This window comes from Hippocampus guttulatus, chromosome 1, assembly GCF_054856545.1.
Source record: "Hippocampus guttulatus isolate MCC_2025c chromosome 1, RoL_Hgut_1.0, whole genome shotgun sequence".
NCBI lineage: Eukaryota > Metazoa > Chordata > Actinopteri > Syngnathiformes > Syngnathidae > Hippocampus > Hippocampus guttulatus.
In genome coordinates, this window is record NC_141261.1 from 19,867,076 (window position 1) to 19,886,314 (window position 19,239).

At 42.2% G+C, this 19,239-nt stretch overlaps 2 protein-coding genes across 2 annotated transcripts; both read left to right on the top strand.

Moving 5' to 3' along the window:
• The first annotated feature begins 828 nt into the window (after positions 1-828).
• On the top strand, positions 829-10,894 carry LOC147210859 (ribose-phosphate pyrophosphokinase 2). Its single transcript, XM_086117364.1, has 7 exons — positions 829-1,175; positions 4,895-5,078; positions 5,666-5,764; positions 6,707-6,831; positions 8,612-8,785; positions 8,857-9,016; positions 10,258-10,894. Exons 1-7 carry the CDS (start codon positions 1,054-1,056, stop codon positions 10,348-10,350), a joined length of 957 nt encoding a protein of 318 aa, XP_085973490.1. The 5' UTR covers positions 829-1,053; the 3' UTR covers positions 10,351-10,894.
• Positions 10,895-12,059: 1,165 nt separating this feature from the next.
• Positions 12,060-14,211, top strand: LOC147210860 (thymosin beta-12-like). The gene is made up of 3 exons (XM_086117371.1): positions 12,060-12,228; positions 13,147-13,256; positions 13,366-14,211. Exons 1-3 carry the CDS (start codon positions 12,134-12,136, stop codon positions 13,398-13,400), a joined length of 240 nt encoding a protein of 79 aa, XP_085973497.1. The 5' UTR covers positions 12,060-12,133; the 3' UTR covers positions 13,401-14,211.
• Positions 14,212-19,239: the final 5,028 nt, after the last annotated feature.

Here is a 19,239-nt window from a genome sequence, read left to right on the forward strand (position 1 = left end):
AACCTCAGCTGACCACTCTGTGTGGAAAATCAAATTATGAGACTCAGTATCACAAGAGTGTCCAAACGCTGGAAGTAACTGTCTGGTGACCATCTCAAACCACAACAGCAACAACTGCAAAACTGGAAACCATCCCATTTGTCCTAAAATAGCTTCCTGGGAGTCAAAGAACAGACTTTAAAAGCGTTCTGTTGGTCTACAAAGCATTGAATTGGACCTAAATGTATTCAAGACTGTTTACTTCCTTGAGAACTTCAGACCCAACAGTCTTATTGAGTGCATCCAGAACCAGAGCCAATCAAACTAAAGCAGCACACACAAATACGAGTTAAAAAAAAATCACACAGGTAAATGGTAAGATTGCTTTAGTATGACGAAGTTCTTCTTGGGAAGGAAGTGTCAGATGCTCATGGAATTGTGAACAGGTGCAAATTGTCCTCCCTCCACTCTTCTCATGCTCTGAACGTAACAAACGTGGCAGGATATCTTTGCCGATGTGCCGATTGAGACACATTGAAGAGTGCAAACTCATAATTTGTACTACATGGTTAAAATATATCCTGATGCTGGAACTTCTTTGCATATTTTGGATAATCTGCAATACATTTCCATCTATTACAGGAAAAAAACCCACAATGAAATCATACAAAACACCACAACTAATTATACCAGTCACTTTTTTTTTACACACAAGTATTTATAAAAGTATTCACATTCTGTACTAATGCAAAACTTCAGTGCAGAGCGTGAGTACCACCTGTGTGAATTGCACATGTTGGAAGGGGTCATTTTGACCCTATTTTAAGGGGTTGATGAAAAGTGAGAGTAAACGTCCGATAACAGATGATTTGGTGATCAATGAGGGGAGGCCACTTCCTTCCAGTATGCATTCACCACCCATGCGAGATCTTCCCCTTCTCTGCCGTCGACATTCGATGTTGCAACCGTGCCGCACTGCAATGCAACATTAGCAGAAACTCATAATTTCGCGGTTATTTCGGCGGGGAGACCTGCTGCCACATTCTCCTTCTTTCTCGCACCGCTTTTTGCAACATGCCGAACATCGTCCTGTTCAGCGGGAGCTCTCATCACGACCTGTCCCAGAAAGTGGCCGATCGGCTGGGACTGGATCTGGGCAAAGTGATAACCAAGAAGTTCAGCAACCAGGAGACATGGTGAGTATTTTCGTGGTCTCTATGACAACGTGAAGTAAGTAGAGTGGTTATAGCGGCCTCGATTTTCCTTCTCGGAACGTTAGCTCGAAGCTAACAATAGTTTACTACAGTCTACACGTGACTAGCTAGCCTCATGTAAACACATCAGGCTAGAATGCTAAAGTAAATACACCCATTATCGGACACGCCTGTTCCCTTTCGTTCGCTCATGTGAATTACTCCAGTAACATTACTTTTAAATTCCAGCTTCAGGGTATTCGTTAAATACACTCCCGTGCTTGTGTTGGTTAAAGTAGCATCCAGCGTGCGTGTGCTTGATAATCATGGTAGCTAGCTGTTTGTCGTTCCAATATGGAGGCACAAATGTTGGGCCAAAATCTTCGCCAAATTAAATTGACTCTTGGCATAATGTTGCGAAATAACCTTTAGTGCGACCGTTTTTTTGTTTGTCGTGTTTTATTTTATTTTATTTAAAAGTGTGCCGGCAGCGAGTTGTGGAAAGTATTTATTCGCGCCACTTAAGAGTAGCTAGCTAGTCGTTGGCTACAATGAACTTAACAAACAAACAAAAAAGTTTGGACTCGTCGCAGTGTCAGTTTGATTTCCACATTGGATAACAATAACAAATTGGATTAATTCTGATCCAATCCATATTTATTTGTTAATTACGTTAAAACCAGGCACAGTGCATCGAAATGCTGCCCAACAGGATACATACAAAAAACTGATATGAAACGCAAATATGTTTGAATTCACCGAATTAAAGGACACACAACCTTAAAATCAATAGAATTAAAAAATAATGACAATGAATGAGAATAAATTATGACAAATGTGTCGTTTTAAGAAGTAATTTAAAAACATGTAAAGAAGAGGCCTTTTTAATGTGTTGAGGAACTAATTTAATAGTTTTGCACAGTAAAAGCTATTTGAAACTTGAGGGTCAGTAATGTGACTTAAGTGTCAGTCGAACCTAAAAATAAAGCAAACCGTTAACATTTACAATTTTGGTACTGTGGTTAATGCATAACATGCAGGCTTGGTTGAATCACGTGTACTTGATTTGTGCGCCTTCATCAGTGTTGTAACGGCACCCTCTCAGCTATACTGTACTTTTATTTCTGAGAGATCGCAGTCTCCAAAAAAATAATAACGCGCCTCAATTTTGTTAAAACATAGTCCAGAGTAAAATAAGTAACTAATGGTGTGATAATTTATCACTTCAGTTGTTCTTAACAGTATTGTTTTAGCGCTTTTGTTACAGACTGCATTTAAGTGAAATGTGTGGTAAGGCTGTCAGAAAAAAATGCAGTTGGATGTTAAAATGTCAGGAATAATAACCTGTTACTCTATTAACTAATATATTGGCGTCAATCAAGATCTTTAACTGCGTTTGACTTTACCTGTCTATTTACGTCATGTAATCATCTGTGGAAATTGAAAAAATAACACTGTTTTCACAAAGTAAGGAGTAAAAATGAATGCCCCCTCCTCCCCTGACATTCAATTTCTAGAGGCTGTTAGTAACAGATATACACTGTAGAAAATTTGAAGGCTACAGGTGAGACAGTTTTCCAGATATGGCTGTTTTAAAATGGCTTTTAGGAGTATGATGCCAAAAACCATCTAAATTACCCTTCATTTGATGATTTTTATGAGAAATCTATTGAAAGCAGATACCTCATATTTTTTATTTTATCCAATACACAAGTGTATCTTGGTACTGTTTTTTTTTTCCTTCCAAAAAATTGTGTGACGGTCAGGTGGGAAGATTTTCAGAAATTTGATGGAATGACACAGATTGACCGTTAAATGCAATTTTAGCGAACAAAGCCAGAGTCTTATTTTTTTTGTTCAACATTTCAATACCAATGTTCAATATTCTTGAGAATTAAGCTATTTGCTCTTTAAAAAAGGATGTACTTGATTTTAGAAGCTCTGGCATAATATTAGCAGGGTCTAAAAACAAAGCAAACAATATTGTTTATCATGATAATTTTCGGGAAGATGTATTGTTCTAAAAACTGTCGTCACAGGCCTCGGTGAGTGACCTTCATCCACTCGATAGAGAGCGAAAATAGCTTTGGGCGAAAAGATGATAGGAATGATTGACAACTTCTGAACACACTTCAAGCGCCAATACTTTTAGGTAACGGTGAGTTAGCAGTTTTGTGGAATTGTCATTCTAATGAAGAACTTTATGATGACCCGATTGTTAGTTAATCATTTCCCAGTCAATATCACCCAAAAACACATGTAGTAATTTTGTTTTTATAAAAAAAAAAAAAGTAAAACTGCGCTGTTAAATGTGATGCAGTAGAAAATTTAGGATGCACCACACTTTGTGTGCTTGTGCACCCAAGAAAAAAAGTTGGGCACACCCGCCCAAGATATAAGATAGTCGAGAGCAGTGGTTCTTAACCTGGGTTCGATCAAACCCTAGGAGCTTCTGCCACAGAGGTTAAGACATACCCGACTCAACATGTCAGTTAGTTATGACACGCCTGCTTGGCCATCACTGGCTGCAGATGGTCACATGACATTGCTTGTCCAATCAGTGCTGCGGGAAAGTTCACTCAGTAGTCACCATGTGATTGTTGAAAAACTATACTTAGGCCATGTAATTTTATTTACTTTTTCTGTTTTTAATATATGTAGTTATTTATAAATATAATAATTTTAGTGTCTTGAATTTATAATAAAGGGTTCGGTGAACGTGCATATGAACTGGCTGGGTTCGGTACCTCTAACAAGGTTAAGAACCAATGGTCTAGATCCTTGTGAAACATTTTCTGAAAAATAAAAATTCTCAAGTAAACTCCAGATACCTGAAAAGCCTTCTGAAGTACACCGACAAAATTATTTGTACTTTATGTCCCACAATAAAACAACAAAGGGGTTATCCTGATGTCATATTTGGGAACTGGTGATAATATTTGTGAGTCCACGGTTTTCAACTTGGGAACTCAGCTGTTTGGGCGACAGGCATTTCAAAACAATGATTTTCTCACTCCCCTCAAACTGAAAGGAGGTGAGAAATTTGAGAACTTTACACTTCTTCTCACAACTCCCACACAAGCTTTCACCGGCCGACCTTTACTGGTCAAGGTGTGCACTACAGTAACAGCGGTGATTGCTTCGTGTGACAACATGATTGGACTTTTGCTGCAGTTGCAAAATTGCAGATAGATTTAATCAGATCATGTTCATGATCATGAAGCAAACCATTTGTGCATGGATTCTATGGAAACTGTTAAATTTCAGCATGTGAGCGTGAAAATTATCCAGTGTCAGTGATCACATGGCTGAGGCCAAGTTGGAATGAGTCCCATGTCCCAAACAGGAATGTTTCATACGCATGCTTGCTGCTCCTGCTGCCTTCACTGTACCGCACTGGTGTGTGCTGCACAGGGACATGGCCTGGACTTGTTCAAGTACTGTATCCGTCCCGCTGGTTTTCTCTCACTCTTTGCAGCGCAAGCGTCACCGGACATAATGCAAATGATGATTAATGGTGCAGTTTGAATGCGGTGGAAAGTCTAAGGACAAATGCAATCCTTCTTCTTTTTGTACAAAGTGACCTTGTGTTACTTCTAATCTATATTGTTAACACATTGTATGAAGACTTGCCCTTCTTTTAGAGTAAGTGTTGGGATGGGGGGTGGGAGGGTCAAAGAAAAAACAATTTATGCCATTTCCCTCTCTTGTTGAACCAACAGCGTGGAGATTGGGGAGAGTGTGCGCGGCGAGGACGTGTACATCGTGCAGAGCGGGTGTGGCGAGATTAACGACAACCTCATGGAGCTTTTAATTATGATCAACGCCTGCAAAATTGCCTCATCATCCCGTGTCACCGCAGTCATCCCCTGTTTCCCTTATGCCCGGCAGGACAAAAAGGACAAGGTAGATGGAGGTTCTCATTGGGATAGTTTGTCGTTTTTCTCCCTCAGTGCACAATTTCCGACTCGGTACAAAAACATCACTCTTTGATTTAATGCGGTATTTCCCAACCTTGATTGACCATTGAATAGTTTTGCCTGTCACTAATAAATAAATAACAATTTTGAACCAGTTAAGTGAAATTAGATAATTAGCCACAACACAAATAACGATCTATCGCGACACAATAACGTGCCCTGTGTAAAGTGTTTGGGAATCACTGTTTAATGTAGAGGTCACTAGACAACTGGAGTGTCACTAATTTCAGAGTAGTGGTGAATACGGTAGTTAAATCGAATTACAATTGACATTGCAATGAGATTATTTTTCAAAATCATTCAGCCCTACCTCAGAGTGAGCCTTTGTGAGCTGACAGCTCAGGATCACCCACACCCACTTCAGTGTTTTGGCAACAAAACCCACAGTTCATGTTTAAAGAGATGTAAAAATTCAATGTGCAGCATGCGTGTATGCTATATCTCTGAATTCCCCCCCGCCCCCCACACACACACACTGAGTTGAGTTGTGATTGTGCCGCATGCTTGTCCTAGAGCCGAGCGCCCATATCAGCCAAGCTGGTGGCAAACATGTTGTCCGTGGCTGGCGCCGACCACATCATCACAATGGATCTCCACGCCTCCCAAATCCAGGTGGGTCCACGGCACTCTAGGTCTAGGTGTTTGGTGTTGAATCATACAAAAATAGTGATACAATGGTGTCACTTGCCAAATTATGAACAATTATTAATCCCCCCCCCCCCCCCCCCCAAAAAAACCCCTCAAGCTGTTTATTTCCACTCAGTTTATTTCCACTGTGCTACCATCAACAACAACAAAAATAATTGTACATTTATATAAAACAACTACATAGCTCAGCCTTGCTGTTGCAGAGCTATAAACCCCTTAAGCAGCATATTGAAAATTAACAGTGCAGCAAAACATGTAGCCAGCAAATGTTGTACTGTGCAAATCATGTATTCTTCATCCTCTGTGAAGAGAGACTAATATTAGGGCCATCCTGGTGAGCTGAAAGAAATTGAGAGCCTCACTGAACAATACATATGCCTGTCTTCTACTACTCCTAGGTGGCCAAAGCAGCAGAATTGCCGTTAATTCATACAGTATGACAACAATTGTTTACTTCTTTTTAATTATATGTCAAGATGCACTTACTGTATGTGTTTATAAAGCACAATATTATGGAGTGCTTTTTTCCTCCTTCAAATAAACACACAAAACATTTTTGTTTTAGTTTGGTGAAGGCTGGAACAGATTTATGACACTTCCATTCATTTCAATGGGAGCAGGTGATTTGGAATACAAGTGTTCTGAATAACGAGTGTGGTCACAGAACGTATTCAACTCAGGGCGCCACTGTGTATAGTGTATATACAAGTACGGTGAATAATATATTTTATTTCTATCCAGTTGTTCATTTAACTTTTACAGTTATTGTTTGGTAAGGTCACTGTTCAACTATGAAAAAATGACCTTCAAGTGTAGTTGGGCAAATGTGCTTGAACTACAGATGATTTTTTAAAACGAGACAATGCCAACCCTCAAATGACATCAGTACTCTCTTTGTCCTCACAGGGCTTTTTCGACATTGCTGTGGACAATCTATATGCAGAGCCGGCTGTCCTGCAGTGGATACGGGAAAATATCCCAGAATGGAAAAACTGCATCATTGTGTCACCTGACGCTGGGGGTGCAAAGCGGTAAGATACTTCACAATGATAAGCTTCTGTGGTCTCATTGTCTTTATCAATGTTTTTCAATCCCAACCTTTATTGAGCCACGGCTTACATTGCACGTTGTAAAAATGTTTACTGTGATCTCCCCAGCGCCAACAAAATTAAATTCTGCCTTAGGTACCCGTTTATTTTGCACGCAAGTTTGGGAAGACAGTCAAGCCAGCCATAGCAAGACTCTGCCAGACGGTAACATGCCACCAACGTGGTGAGCAGGCCAACTTCACAATAAAATCTATGAAAATGCAGGAATACACAGACATCGGTCCCTTGGTACACGTTCATTTTGAGGTTGTGGCAACACGTGGTGGCGTGGCCGCAGACTTCACTCTGATTACGGGACGCAGATATTGTAGAACGCAGCGCCTGTTCCCCCTGTTAGCGACGAGCAGCTAGCTGCTAAGCGACTAGGCTAGCAAGAACCATCTGATTATTTTTCAAATGAATTTAATCGATAAAAATGACAGCCTGGCAAGGTTACAGTTCCTACGGATCCATTTTTAACAAACGAGGCTGACTCAAATGTGCTGTTTTAGCTAGCAAAATGGCTACTCTGGTTCTGACGTCACTTTGACCAAAATTTCACCGATGTTTCCAGAGAAGAAAATACAGTTTGCTGCTATGCATGGTTTAAATCTAAGGGGAGAATGATTATCTGAAAATGAAAACCAAAAGGTTGTTCATCATGAAGTGAAATGTAATATTTTCTCTTGTGTATTCATTATCCGAATAATTTTCAGTAGGATGGCCTATTACCAAATGATTCAATAGCTGCAGCCCTAGTAAATACAGCCATGGAAAAAAAAAGACACCACCTTTGTTTCTTCAGTTACCTGTGAGTTTTAAATACCTAATGCAGTATAACCAGATACATTTGTTTGGACCACTACATTAGTGACATCAAAAACGGCTCCCAAGAGTTGAATTAAAGAGCTGATCCAGACATTTTACAAATGTTTTCTACCAAAATCGCCCTGCAAGTTCTTCCATCAATAGTGATGCCATTGTACAGGCAAAAATGATGCTTCTAGGCGTTCCGTGGTTTCTTTTATGTCAGTAAGCCATTTGATGCACTTTTAGTGGCACCAAAAATGAAAATGAACAATCGAAGAAAATGTGGAATTCTCATAATTTTTTTGCATGGCCGTATGCTGAAATAAAAGTGTAATCATATTTCCACCCAGATGGACTTAGTGTGAAATCTGGGCCAATTTTGCAGAACACAAAAGAGTCCGGGTGTCCAAACCTTTCCCATGGGTTGTGCATATAAAAATGAAAGGGCCCTCATGAGAGTTTTCACGTTGAATTTATTTACCATGCACCAAGTGCGATTCTCACTATTTGCTGCTGTATATGAATGATCTTTATTCATTGCGACGTTGTGAAGATAAATATTGTCACAATGTTAGATGTAGTTTAGTAGTAGAGGTACCGTAGTTAGTTGTAGTGATGAGAAAATAAAGTATGTTTTTTTTTTTTAATTCCACCAGATGCTGCTCTTCAACGATAGACTTTTGAAATGGAAATGTATTACATTTTCTTTGTCTTTAATCCGAGAGTGCCATCGAGAGTAGTTAAAAATGATCACAATTGCTTCATGAAGCTTGATTTGTTCCCACGAGTTAGCTTCATCCCCATGTCAATCTAAACAACCAAAGAGAGAGAATTACACATTTCGCGCCGCGTTACTGTGGTCTCCGGTTTTGACGACTGGCCGTGAGATGTGACTCTCGCTATTTTCGTGCAGCGTGACCTCCATTGCGGATCGACTGAACGTGGACTTCGCCCTCATCCACAAAGAGCGAAAGAAAGCCAACGAAGTGGACCGCATGGTGCTTGTAGGGGACGTCAAGGACCGCGTAGCCATCCTGGTGGACGACATGGCTGACACCTGCGGTACCATCTGCCATGCTGCTGACAAGTCGGTATCGCCGCTGTGCAGTTTTTCTTTGAGTGTCAGTTAGTTTTGACATTCTCTCTCTCGCACTTCAGGTTGATCGATGCTGGCGCCATCAAAGTCTATGCCATCCTCACCCATGGCATTTTCTCGGGTCCCGCCATCTCGCGCATCAACAGCGCACCATTTGAGGCGGTGGTGGTGACCAACACTATCCCGCAGGAGGAGAAGATGAAGGCGTGCCCAAAAATACAGGTGCCTTTCGACATCATACGCCAACATAATCTGACCTTACATTTGGTGAGTGTTCCATGGTGTACAAAGGCCATGGAAATCATTTTGCACCCCTGTTCAAAAATGTCAGGATAAAACTTACCGGAAGAGCTGGACTTTAGTTTTGAAATGATTTATCTTGGTGTCATTTTTTATATTTCAGAAACTTGACATTTGAGCAGGTATGTGACTTTTTACCACAGTAGGTACTAAAGTGTAACTGGGCAAGGCTCTCCCAAGCATTCGGCCATCGAACATTTGGCCTGGGCAGGCTGCAAAGGAAGGATTCCACTTTATTTGTAATTGTAATTTGATCATTTCCATGTATCCACAGACAATTTTATCTTGAAAATAACCGCTTCTGTCTCTCACTTTTTATTCAACACTAATAAGGCGGCAAAATGACTTCTTCGTATTGGGGGACGCTTATGTTGTGTGACTCAACCGAAGAAAAAGAACGCCACATTGAAGAAGCGTCTTCATTCCAATAGAATGACATGTTCCAAGTTCACTTTGTGAACGTGGTGACTGGCTTCAATTGTCACTTTTGTCTCACAGGACTGTCAGACAGTTGTGCCAGTGATTTGACATCATCGTAAAGTGTACTTTATTGTTGTCCAGCAATGACAACTGTATATTCCAGTGTGTTGTTGCAAAAAAAAAAAAATTCTAAATCACAAGCAATAATGACAGCAAGCTTTTTAGGAGCTACTCTGCTGAGCAAAAACATCCACACGGCAAAGACTCAATTTGCACTAACAACCCAGACGAAACGTAGCCCGTTCTGAACACACAAAGGATCTGTTTCGATGTTTCACTTCATCATACTTCCTTGACACCATTTACTAAGTTCCCATTTGGCTTTTGGTGCCATCTTGTGATATCTCGGTCCACTTTAGAAAGCATAAAAACGTCAACTTTTCAACTTGGCCTTTTACTGTATGTGTTTTAACTAAGATGTAGGATTGCCCCTGAATTGAAATGAGTACATCTACAATGTTACTCCGCTATTTTGGGGGGGACGTATAGCAGATTTTTTTTTTAATCAGATTTTACTTTATAGTTGCTTCCTTGCAATGAATGGGGATTCACTGTATGAAAAAAAAACAATAACGTGCATAATGAAAGACACAATTGTTATCTTTTACCTTCTGATAATTAAATTCCTCTTCTTGGTTTTCAAATATTGCGTGTATTGACAATGCGTCTGTCCTGTGTGGTAGGTCATTGACATTTCCATGATCCTGGCAGAGGCCATCAGAAGAACCCACAACGGTGAATCCGTGTCCTACCTCTTCAGCCACGTCCCCTTGTAATGGAGAGTGGGAAGGGGTGGGGTCCCCTTCGCCCCTTTTGTCCTCTCCACCTACCACAGCATCTTTTACCCAAAGGCTCCTCAGCGCAGGTGGTTTTAGTCCCGCCCGCACATCCTCTTTGAATCTTCCCATCCAAGTGATGGAGAGAGACCCCACGCCCACCTTAGCTCCGATTAATGAACCTTTCATGTCCTGAACTTAACTTTAAATGAAGCATTCCACTTTCACTCATTTACTTAAAAATAATTTTTAACAGAATAATTTGGTCACACAAACCTTTACCATCAGGTATTCACATCAGTTGTTGCTAAAAATCACATAGTTACAGTCTGACAACCCACAAAGCGTATTAAAATACTCAAAAAAAAGCTCATGGAATCTGTATCATCAACCCAGTGATGGCTTGAAACACGATTCAAGCCATGACACGGGAATTTTGTACCTGCAATAGGTCGTCTTTGTTGTTGTTGTTGTTGTTTTTTTTTGCATTGTAAGTCAAGCAGCATATTTTGACAATAAAACTATGGCAATGGCTTTCCAAACATGTTCTTGTCCACCCTGTCCAAGTATTTCTTCATCATGGTACACATCGCTGCTATAAAATGTACTTAAAAGTACTAGTACTTAAAAGATGAGAAGTGTCATTTGAGGACAGGCTTGGTTTTGTGTGACTGTTAAAAGTGGTGAGGACTCCACCGAGAATGACCGTAGAGTCGGGCCAATTTTGCTGAGAGGCTAAAGTTATTCGGGGGTTGTGTTTTGCAAGTCTGCCTCACAGTTCAAAGGTCATGCGTTAGAATTTCAGGTCAAGCGCTCATGGTTGCAGTTTGCCTCCTCATGACACACCCCAGTCGTGTAAACTAATGTGTCCTGCGTTTGATTGGCGCCCAGTCGAGAGTGTATCCCGAATTTTGCCATTCAGCCCATGCCAGAAAACATCAAGGAGAGAAATTGGACAGTCACGTGGATTTAAAAGTTGAAAGCAGGTCACAGCAAGTTTACCTGCAAAGGTTATCATGCAGTTTGGATTCAACCTGAAATTGCACCTGAAAGTCGAACATGCTAAACGTTTTGTGATTGTTTTGTTTGTCTGATGTGCCGTGAGATTAAAACACTACTAAATGGATGGAGGGTGGCCCGGTAGTCGAGTGGTTAGCATGTTGACTTCACAGTCCAGCTCCCGCCTTCCTGTGTGGCGTTTGCATGTTCTCGTGCCTGCGTGGGTTTTCTCCGGGTCCTCCGGCTTCCTCCTACATTCCAAAAACATGCATGGCAGGCTGATTAAACACTCAAAAACTTGTCCCTAGGTGTGAGTGTGGGCGCGGGCGCGAATGGTTGTTCCTTCCTGTGTGCCGAGATTGGCTGGCAACCGGTTCAGGGTGTCCCCCGCCTACTGCCCGAAGACAGCTGGGATAGGCTCCAGCACCCCACGCGACCCTGGATCAAGCGATTCGGAAAATGAATGAACGAATGAATAAACGGATGGATGACAAAAATGTTTCAGTATGTTCTCTCACCACAAGAGGGCGCCTCATACGTTTATGACGTCCCCTCAAACGCTAACGAGAGGCCACATTCGTATGAAATAACAGCGTAAATCTGTTAAAAAAACGTGGAAAACAAACGAACATTAAATATTTGGACGTGGATCGCTTTCTTTTTCCCATTTTCAACGATCGCACCTCTTAACTCGAAAGTGTCGTTTATGGGCCTTGCCAGGAGGGGGAGCCACTCTGGACTTCATGGTAGTGATGTCAGCCGTCATTAGCATATTTGTGACTATATGGGAGCTTGCGTCGGGCCGAGTCTCGCCTTTTTCTTTTGCGACGCGGTTGAGCAGAACCTCCAAGCAACTTGTACTCAACAGACGACTCATCGGTAAGCTCCATCCGAATCATCACCTATCCTTGTCAGCCTTTCTCTCCCTCTCTGTCTCTCCATTTGGTTTCACAGCCCCACGACAGTTTTATTGTTGCATTGATGATGCTGTTACGCCAGTGGAAGCATATGGAATCACATGATGTTGTTTTAAGAGGAGCAGCTGATGATTTGATCCAAGTGTGCGCGCGCGCGCGCCCTTTGTCCGACCAGCGCACCCATGTGCACTCTCAAGAGTGTATTTCCCTTTGTTACAAACGTGACCCCACCCCCCATTAGCGCACTGTTGCTACCCACGGGCGTCTACGGGGGTAATGGACTGGCCTCAAATGTGTTGCACACGACGATTGATTTGAGCTGGAATGACCAACTGGACCTGGGCGGTGGTTCCTTTACATTGAGCCGCATGGGAGGAGGAGGTGGTGGGTGAGGGTACTCCAACGTGGAATTGGCCATGACCAGGAACAAAAATATCGAATATTTATACAGTGGCCGGTCATACAATTTTTGAATTTTGTTATCGTCTGCGTCTCCTTTGTTTTCCTTCTGGGAGGCTGCACGGCGGTCCGCTATTGTTATGTAAATTAGCGGACTTCATTCTAACGTGCCCGTGCGAGATGACTGCTTGGATGCCAGTCAAATCACGACGGCCACAGCCGCAGGGTGAACAAAAGAACGAAGGCGCACGAGCCCTCAAGCAGCAAAAGTAACTGCGTAATTACATATGGCCAACGCCCAGACTTCGTAGTCAGGAGACGGTCCATATTCTCAGGTGCCCCCCCCCCCCCCCCCCCCACATAGAGACTTCCAGGAATTATTAAAACGACTATATGCACAAACACTTTTGGGAACACATTTTTCCTCTTTTTTTTCTTTTTTTTTTTTTTTAATTGAATAAGTACTTTTGTGATCTTGCAGACCTGCAAAGATGAGCGACAAACCAGACATCTCAGAGGTGACCAGCTTTGATAAGAACAAGCTGAAGAAGACGGAGACCAAGGAGAAGAACGTCCTGCCAACAAAAGAAAGTAAGCCAGCCTATGGATCTGTATTCCGAAAATATCGATCTATCAATCTATCAAATGTGTCTTGCTATTGCACAAATGTGACCCGGCGTTTTCTCTTCCCTCCCTGCAGCCATCGAACAGGAGAAGGCGGCGACGACGTCGTGAAGCCCCTCGCCATGCCCCGAGTCCCCCTCCCATCCCCCGACACACCCCCACTCCTTCCCTTCTTCCTCCCTTCCTTCCGCATTGCCTTGTTTTCATCAGTCACTTCTTCTAGCTGTATAACTTTGTAACCGAAACGACAAAACCACAACGATAACCGACAAAGCCGGTCGCGCGGACGGGACGATGCCTTGCATCGACACATGCGCCGCCATCTTGAGAATGGAGAAGAGTGGGAGAGTGGAGGAGGAGGAGGAGGTGGTGGTACAGGATCCTGCAAGTGTTCGAATGCCCACCATGGCTCTGGAGCAAAGAGGTTGAAGGGGCGAGGAAGGACCTGCATCCCAAGAAGTGCGTCACTGTCCCCGTCCTCACCACCCAATTTCCCACGATGCTGCTTTTTGCGCCAAAGCTAAGGCGTCAAGCTTTTCCGCGCTTGTTGTTGTGTCGTCTTTCTAATTTTCGGAAATGCACGACTTTCTTTGCACGCTCTTAATCGCGACCACCCCCCCAAAAACGATACTGTTTTATGTATGTTTTTATTTCTTTTGTATGCTCACAGGATGAAAAACAACAGATTTCAACTAGTTCTGGAAACAAATGGACTTTGTGCTTAAAATGTCAGGCGTTTCCTCGGAAGTGATTCATGATTTTGTGTCAGCATAAAAAATAAAAAAAAGTCAACAGAGTCCATGTGCTTTAAGATTGATCGTTGAAGTTGTTTTTTTTTTTGTAAAGTCACAATATTTTGCCACAATCCATTGCAAAGAATGGAAAACCATGAAATATAATAAAAAAAGATTTGTTACTAAGACATGTGATCTGAAGTTGTTTGCAAGCAACATGGCACAACGCAATCCTTTTGTTCTCATCAGCGGCCTTCAGTGAGGCCTCGGACTGGTTGCCGGCAGGGTTCCTATGCAAGCATCCATGTTCACAAATGTATCATTGAAAACAAAACCCGGGCATCTACCTCATCTTTCATGCCACTGAAAACGAGAGTAGGCTAACTTTGATTTTGCAGGATAGTGATATAAAATGTTACGGTTGCAATAAAATCTGTTCTATTTTGGTCATTTATATGGCAATGATTAGTTCTAGAGCAGGGATTGTCATATTCATTTTAATCATTGGCCACTTGTTTTTCTCAGGCTCAGACGTCGGTCTTCAAAATAGTCAGATTGTTGTGTATGTGTACAGTATATGATATGTCCGGTCTTCCTGCATGGGGTTGTCCTGTTTTTGCCTCCCACATTCCAAAAACATGCTCAGCGTGAGTCGCTGCAGTGGCTTATGAGACGGCGTGACCTAGAGTACAAGGTGTAGCCTCAGCAGGAGATTTGCTCCGCCTCCTAAACTGCCCTTTGTCCAAAATTAGCCACTGCCGGCAAAGCCTTAATGTCATTAGCATGGCGTTGGCAGCCAATCATGTATTATTAGCCGAACCCGGTTATCGCTGCACCCCATCGTTTGGGGGGGGGGGGGGGGGGGGAATAACGTCGGGAAAGCGCGGTCCCGGCTAGGTGAACGCAAACACTGTTAAGCTTGCGAGGTGTTCTTCGTCTGCTGTCATCCTCCATGCTGATGTAAGTGGATTGGTGTTAAATCAGTTTCTCTTAATAAGGTATTAATCTGCATTTAGGAGGGGATGGGGGGGTGGGGGTGGAGGGGGGGGGGGATAAGTGGGCTGCCAGGCCAAGGCTTGGTCAGATTATCGCCTTCCATCTTGCGTGTATGGCACCACAGAGGCCTTAGCTCAGTGGTTCTCAAAGTCGGGTTCCGCAAGCCATAGCGTGGTAGTCCGTGAAATAATTTGCCATAAATCATGTGGGATTCAAATTTTGGAAAAAAAAACAGTATATGTACTTATGCGAGCTAATAAATCAAACAAACGAAACCACTTATTTCTCTCAGCTTTGGGCCAGTAATAGATGGAGTTGGCTTTTTTTTTTTTGAAAGAAGAAACCCCCTCCTCCGACAAAGAACCTCTCAGCGACTGTCAGTTTTTTGCTGTGCATTACTATTTGCTCTCACCCATTTACAGAAGTACGGTAATATTTTGGATAAATTATACTCGACAGATCATTTTAATGCCAACTACTTTTCTTATCTATAAGGGGATCCCTTGATCCCAGAAATTTGAGTACCCCTCATATAGCAACACAAGTCATGTGAGCAACAAGCCTTTTGTGGGGTAGCACTGCCTGGTAACCCATGGCAACAGCTGTTGCTGAGTCACATCTTTGTCTCCCTGGCAAGACGGTCCAGCTGCCGCCATCGTGGTTCAAATACTCGAGAGATTACAAATGCAGCACATGCGGCTCAGTTGTCTGGGGTGTAGTTATTTCCCCGGTATTGATGACATATTATATTCCCGCCATCTGTTTTTATGCTTATTCCCTTTGCACTCGGGTGATTGTAACATGCAATACTGTTTGAGGTTAAATCTGCTTTGTCATGTTCATGTTCAGAGCAGCCCAAGCATCACAAAAAAAAAAAAAAACTGTCCATTACAGTCACTCCAGGGCCTTATACAGTGATCTTTGGGGGTTTTCGCAGTCGATAACATCTCGATCACTTGCGGGCGGGAGGAGACACACACTGATTCTGCTGTCCGTCACCATGGCAACCCCCACCCCCTCCAGTAGCAGCATTTGGCCCTGCGAATGAATCAGCATCCGCCTGCGACCCACCAAACAAAATGGCAAAATGTCCAGCTGCAGAAATAAATTTTGTTTGCGTCATTATGGAAGTTTCCTGCCCGAATTGGGTTTCCTGCTGGCTCGCGCAGATAAAATGACAAGTTCTAAACAAACGCCAGTGAGCAAACTTGCTGTCAAAGATGTCAGAGAGGATTACACCGCGATCAAAGCTGTCATGTGTGTACAATTACAGTACCGGTAACCAAAGCTGCTGTGCTAATGTTGATTTTTTTTCCTAGAAAGACTCTGCGTGATTGACATTTTTATTATGCAAACGCTTGTTGAACAGACCTCTAATTGCAGAATCATACTGATTCTTAGAACGCGCTGCCAACTTGTAAAGTGTACTGCTCCTCTTGTGCACCCCAGTTAACAGCGAGCTAAACGACATTCAATATGAATAGGGAGTGCATTACAGATGATTAGATTTTTTAAAATGCACCGAAAAGTTCCCATATACATGCAGCAAAGACTAACTCACAACCCAGGCTAAATGTAGCTCCTCCCCAAAAAACAAAAATGTTGGTCTCTTTGGTGAGATGTGTCACTTCAACTTAGTTCCTTATCACCAATTACTGCTTCCCTATTGGCCTGGGCTCTCTTGTAGTGTCGAGACCCTAAAGAGGAAAACAGGCATCGGTGAATTCCTGAATAGTGAATCGGCGGATGTTCAGTGTACAACACAAAACAGTTCAGAAGCTCTGTGTGAGGATCAAGCTTGAAGCAATTGTAAATTTACTTTTACAAATTTCACAATTTGGTCAAAAGAACGAGAGTCTGATGGAGATACATGGAGATTCAACCTTTTTTTTCCATAGGTTGCAGGATGTTTTTTTTTTTAACTGTTTATCAATTCATGTTAATACATGAAAATACAAGAGGTTAGGGGAATGTTTTGAGTTACATCCCCTTCACCATAGCCTCACCCCATAGGGCTCCTGATTTAACCGCTCTCTGTGTATGAAGTGTATGCCTTGAAACTCGCACGGATGCTCAAAAGCATCATTGTGCAATGTTGTGATGTAAAATGCACACATTGGACGCAGTCTTCCCCCTCTACTTAAATGAGTCATCTTTTGATCAGCTCCACGGGGGTGAAATTCAAGGCCCGGGGTCCCGATCCGGCCCGCCACATCATTTTATGTGGCCCAAGAAAGCATATCGGTATTGACTTCAAGTTCCTTACGAAAATATCAAAATTGCAAATTGTCTTTACTTTCAAAAATGTTGAGATATATTTTCTTCTGTTACCAATCCCCCATTTAAAAGAAATGAAATAATATTTGAACAAACTCTTTTAACTGGCCTGTTATTTCAAAAATTGTCATTCATCAAATTGTTGTGCATGTATAATATGAGGCAATCATACATTTATTTGGTTTCACAGTCATGACGACGCTCATAGGGAAACCAAAACAACAATGTGGCCCACGACAAAAGTTAGTTTGACACCCCTGATTTGCAGGATTACTGTAATGGGATGGGGGAGGGCTGTGTTTGGCTTGATAGTCAAGGACATCACAACAGATTCTGAATCCTGGCCCCCATGTTTTTTTGTCTGAGGGAACTCAATAGGGTTGTTGACAACCCTCCCATTTCCCACTTTGTCAAAACATAAATGTTATCATGCCTAATAGGATGTGGAGTACAGTGAACCCTTCTTGTGCATTTTCTTCTGTCGAGCTGAAATAACCACAAGCTGAAAAGATGCAGTCCAAACACCATGACACTTAGGCACCATATTAGCAGCAGATTAGCTAGCATTGGCCACCAGTTGATTGCCGGTTTGACAGCGAACAGCAGCATCACAGAAGATAGGCGAGGATCAGAGAAGGCTGGGTGGTAAACTTCTCAAGGTGATGCAGAAAGGTCTGAATCGCAAATGGGAGTGCTCTAATTTTTGTCAATAAGGTTTGTTAAAAAAATGCTTGACTTGGCCATTCATCTCTCCTAATGCTTGCATGTTGATGAGAAACATTTCCCAAGTTGTTTAATAGATGGCAAGGCATATTTTACGATCTAGTTTTAGCAACTCAAGGCAATAACCCTGCTCTGTCACACTCAGACCTTCAAAATAAAAGCTTATTAATATTATTATTATTATTGTTAGTACTACTACTACTACTAATAATAATAACACAGTTTCACCACACTTTATTGGGCAATAGAGTGGCTTATTAACAGTCACATCCAATAAATGAAAAATCACAGAATAGTTTGAGTGGGACTGCTAAATTAGCCAAAATAAAGCCAAATAGAGCGGTGAATGAGACTACTGTGCTTTTATTTTGAAGGCCTGGCTTTTGATAGGATGTTACGCAAATGTTGCCCAACTTGTCTTGATATTGCAGTACAGACCGTCTTGGGTACGATTCGGTTTCAGTCAGAATTTCTGGAACGGGTTCATCAACTCAGAACTTTATTATAGATCACTTTACAAACAGCCAGAGCTGCATACAAAGTACTAAACATGAAAATCAGACATTTATTAATTCCACTAACAGTAACCGGGGTTCCACTTTCATTAGAAAATAAAATTAGATACCATACCAACAACTTGGTAATTGATGGAATTGAGGAAAAACCGGGAGAAACGTGGACTGAAACAGAGGAAAAAGTTCAAAAAATCCTCAAGGAGAAGCTGCTGATACAGGGGCAAATTGAGGTGGAGAGAGCTCACCGCACAGGAAGACAAGAACCTGGAAGACCTCGTCCGAGGCCAGTTGTGGTGAAATTTCTCAAATACAAGGACAGATCAAGGATCCTACAAAAAGCAAAATACTTAAAAGGCTCCAACATCTACATCAACGAAGACTTTACAGATGCCGTACGACAAAAAAGAAAAGAGCTCCTCCCAAAATTAAAAGCTGCACGTGACAGAGGGGAAACTGCCTACTTAAGACATGACAAACTTATCGTCCACCCCCGCACCAGTACTCCAACACAACAGGCTCGAGTTCAACACCATCAAGCAGCATACTGAGAATTATTCACCACCCGAAGATAAAAACTCTGACCCTACTGAAGCAGGAAATTCACATACCAAAAACATGGACTTCGAACCCTTTGATGACCCGTCCAACCCTTTGATGACTTCCAACCCTACTGACCACAAGACATTTGACCCTGAGAACAACTTG

What these genes read in the sequence shown, in the direction of transcription:
- LOC147210859 (XM_086117364.1), top strand. Translation starts at nt 1,054, where the DNA reads ATGCCGAACATCGTCCTGTTCAGCGGGAGCTCTCATCACGACCTGTCC. An exon ending in GGCAGGACAAAAAGGACAAG is followed by an intron (nt 5,079 to 5,665) that starts GTAGATGGAGGT and finishes TGCTTGTCCTAG; the next exon opens with AGCCGAGCGCCCATATCAGC. An exon ending in GACGCTGGGGGTGCAAAGCG is followed by an intron (nt 6,832 to 8,611) that starts GTAAGATACTTC and finishes ATTTTCGTGCAG; the next exon opens with CGTGACCTCCATTGCGGATC.
- LOC147210860 (XM_086117371.1), top strand. Translation starts at nt 12,134, where the DNA reads ATGGGAGCTTGCGTCGGGCCGAGTCTCGCCTTTTTCTTTTGCGACGCG. An exon ending in ACTCAACAGACGACTCATCG is followed by an intron (nt 12,229 to 13,146) that starts GTAAGCTCCATC and finishes GTGATCTTGCAG; the next exon opens with ACCTGCAAAGATGAGCGACA. An exon ending in CGTCCTGCCAACAAAAGAAA is followed by an intron (nt 13,257 to 13,365) that starts GTAAGCCAGCCT and finishes CCCTCCCTGCAG; the next exon opens with CCATCGAACAGGAGAAGGCG.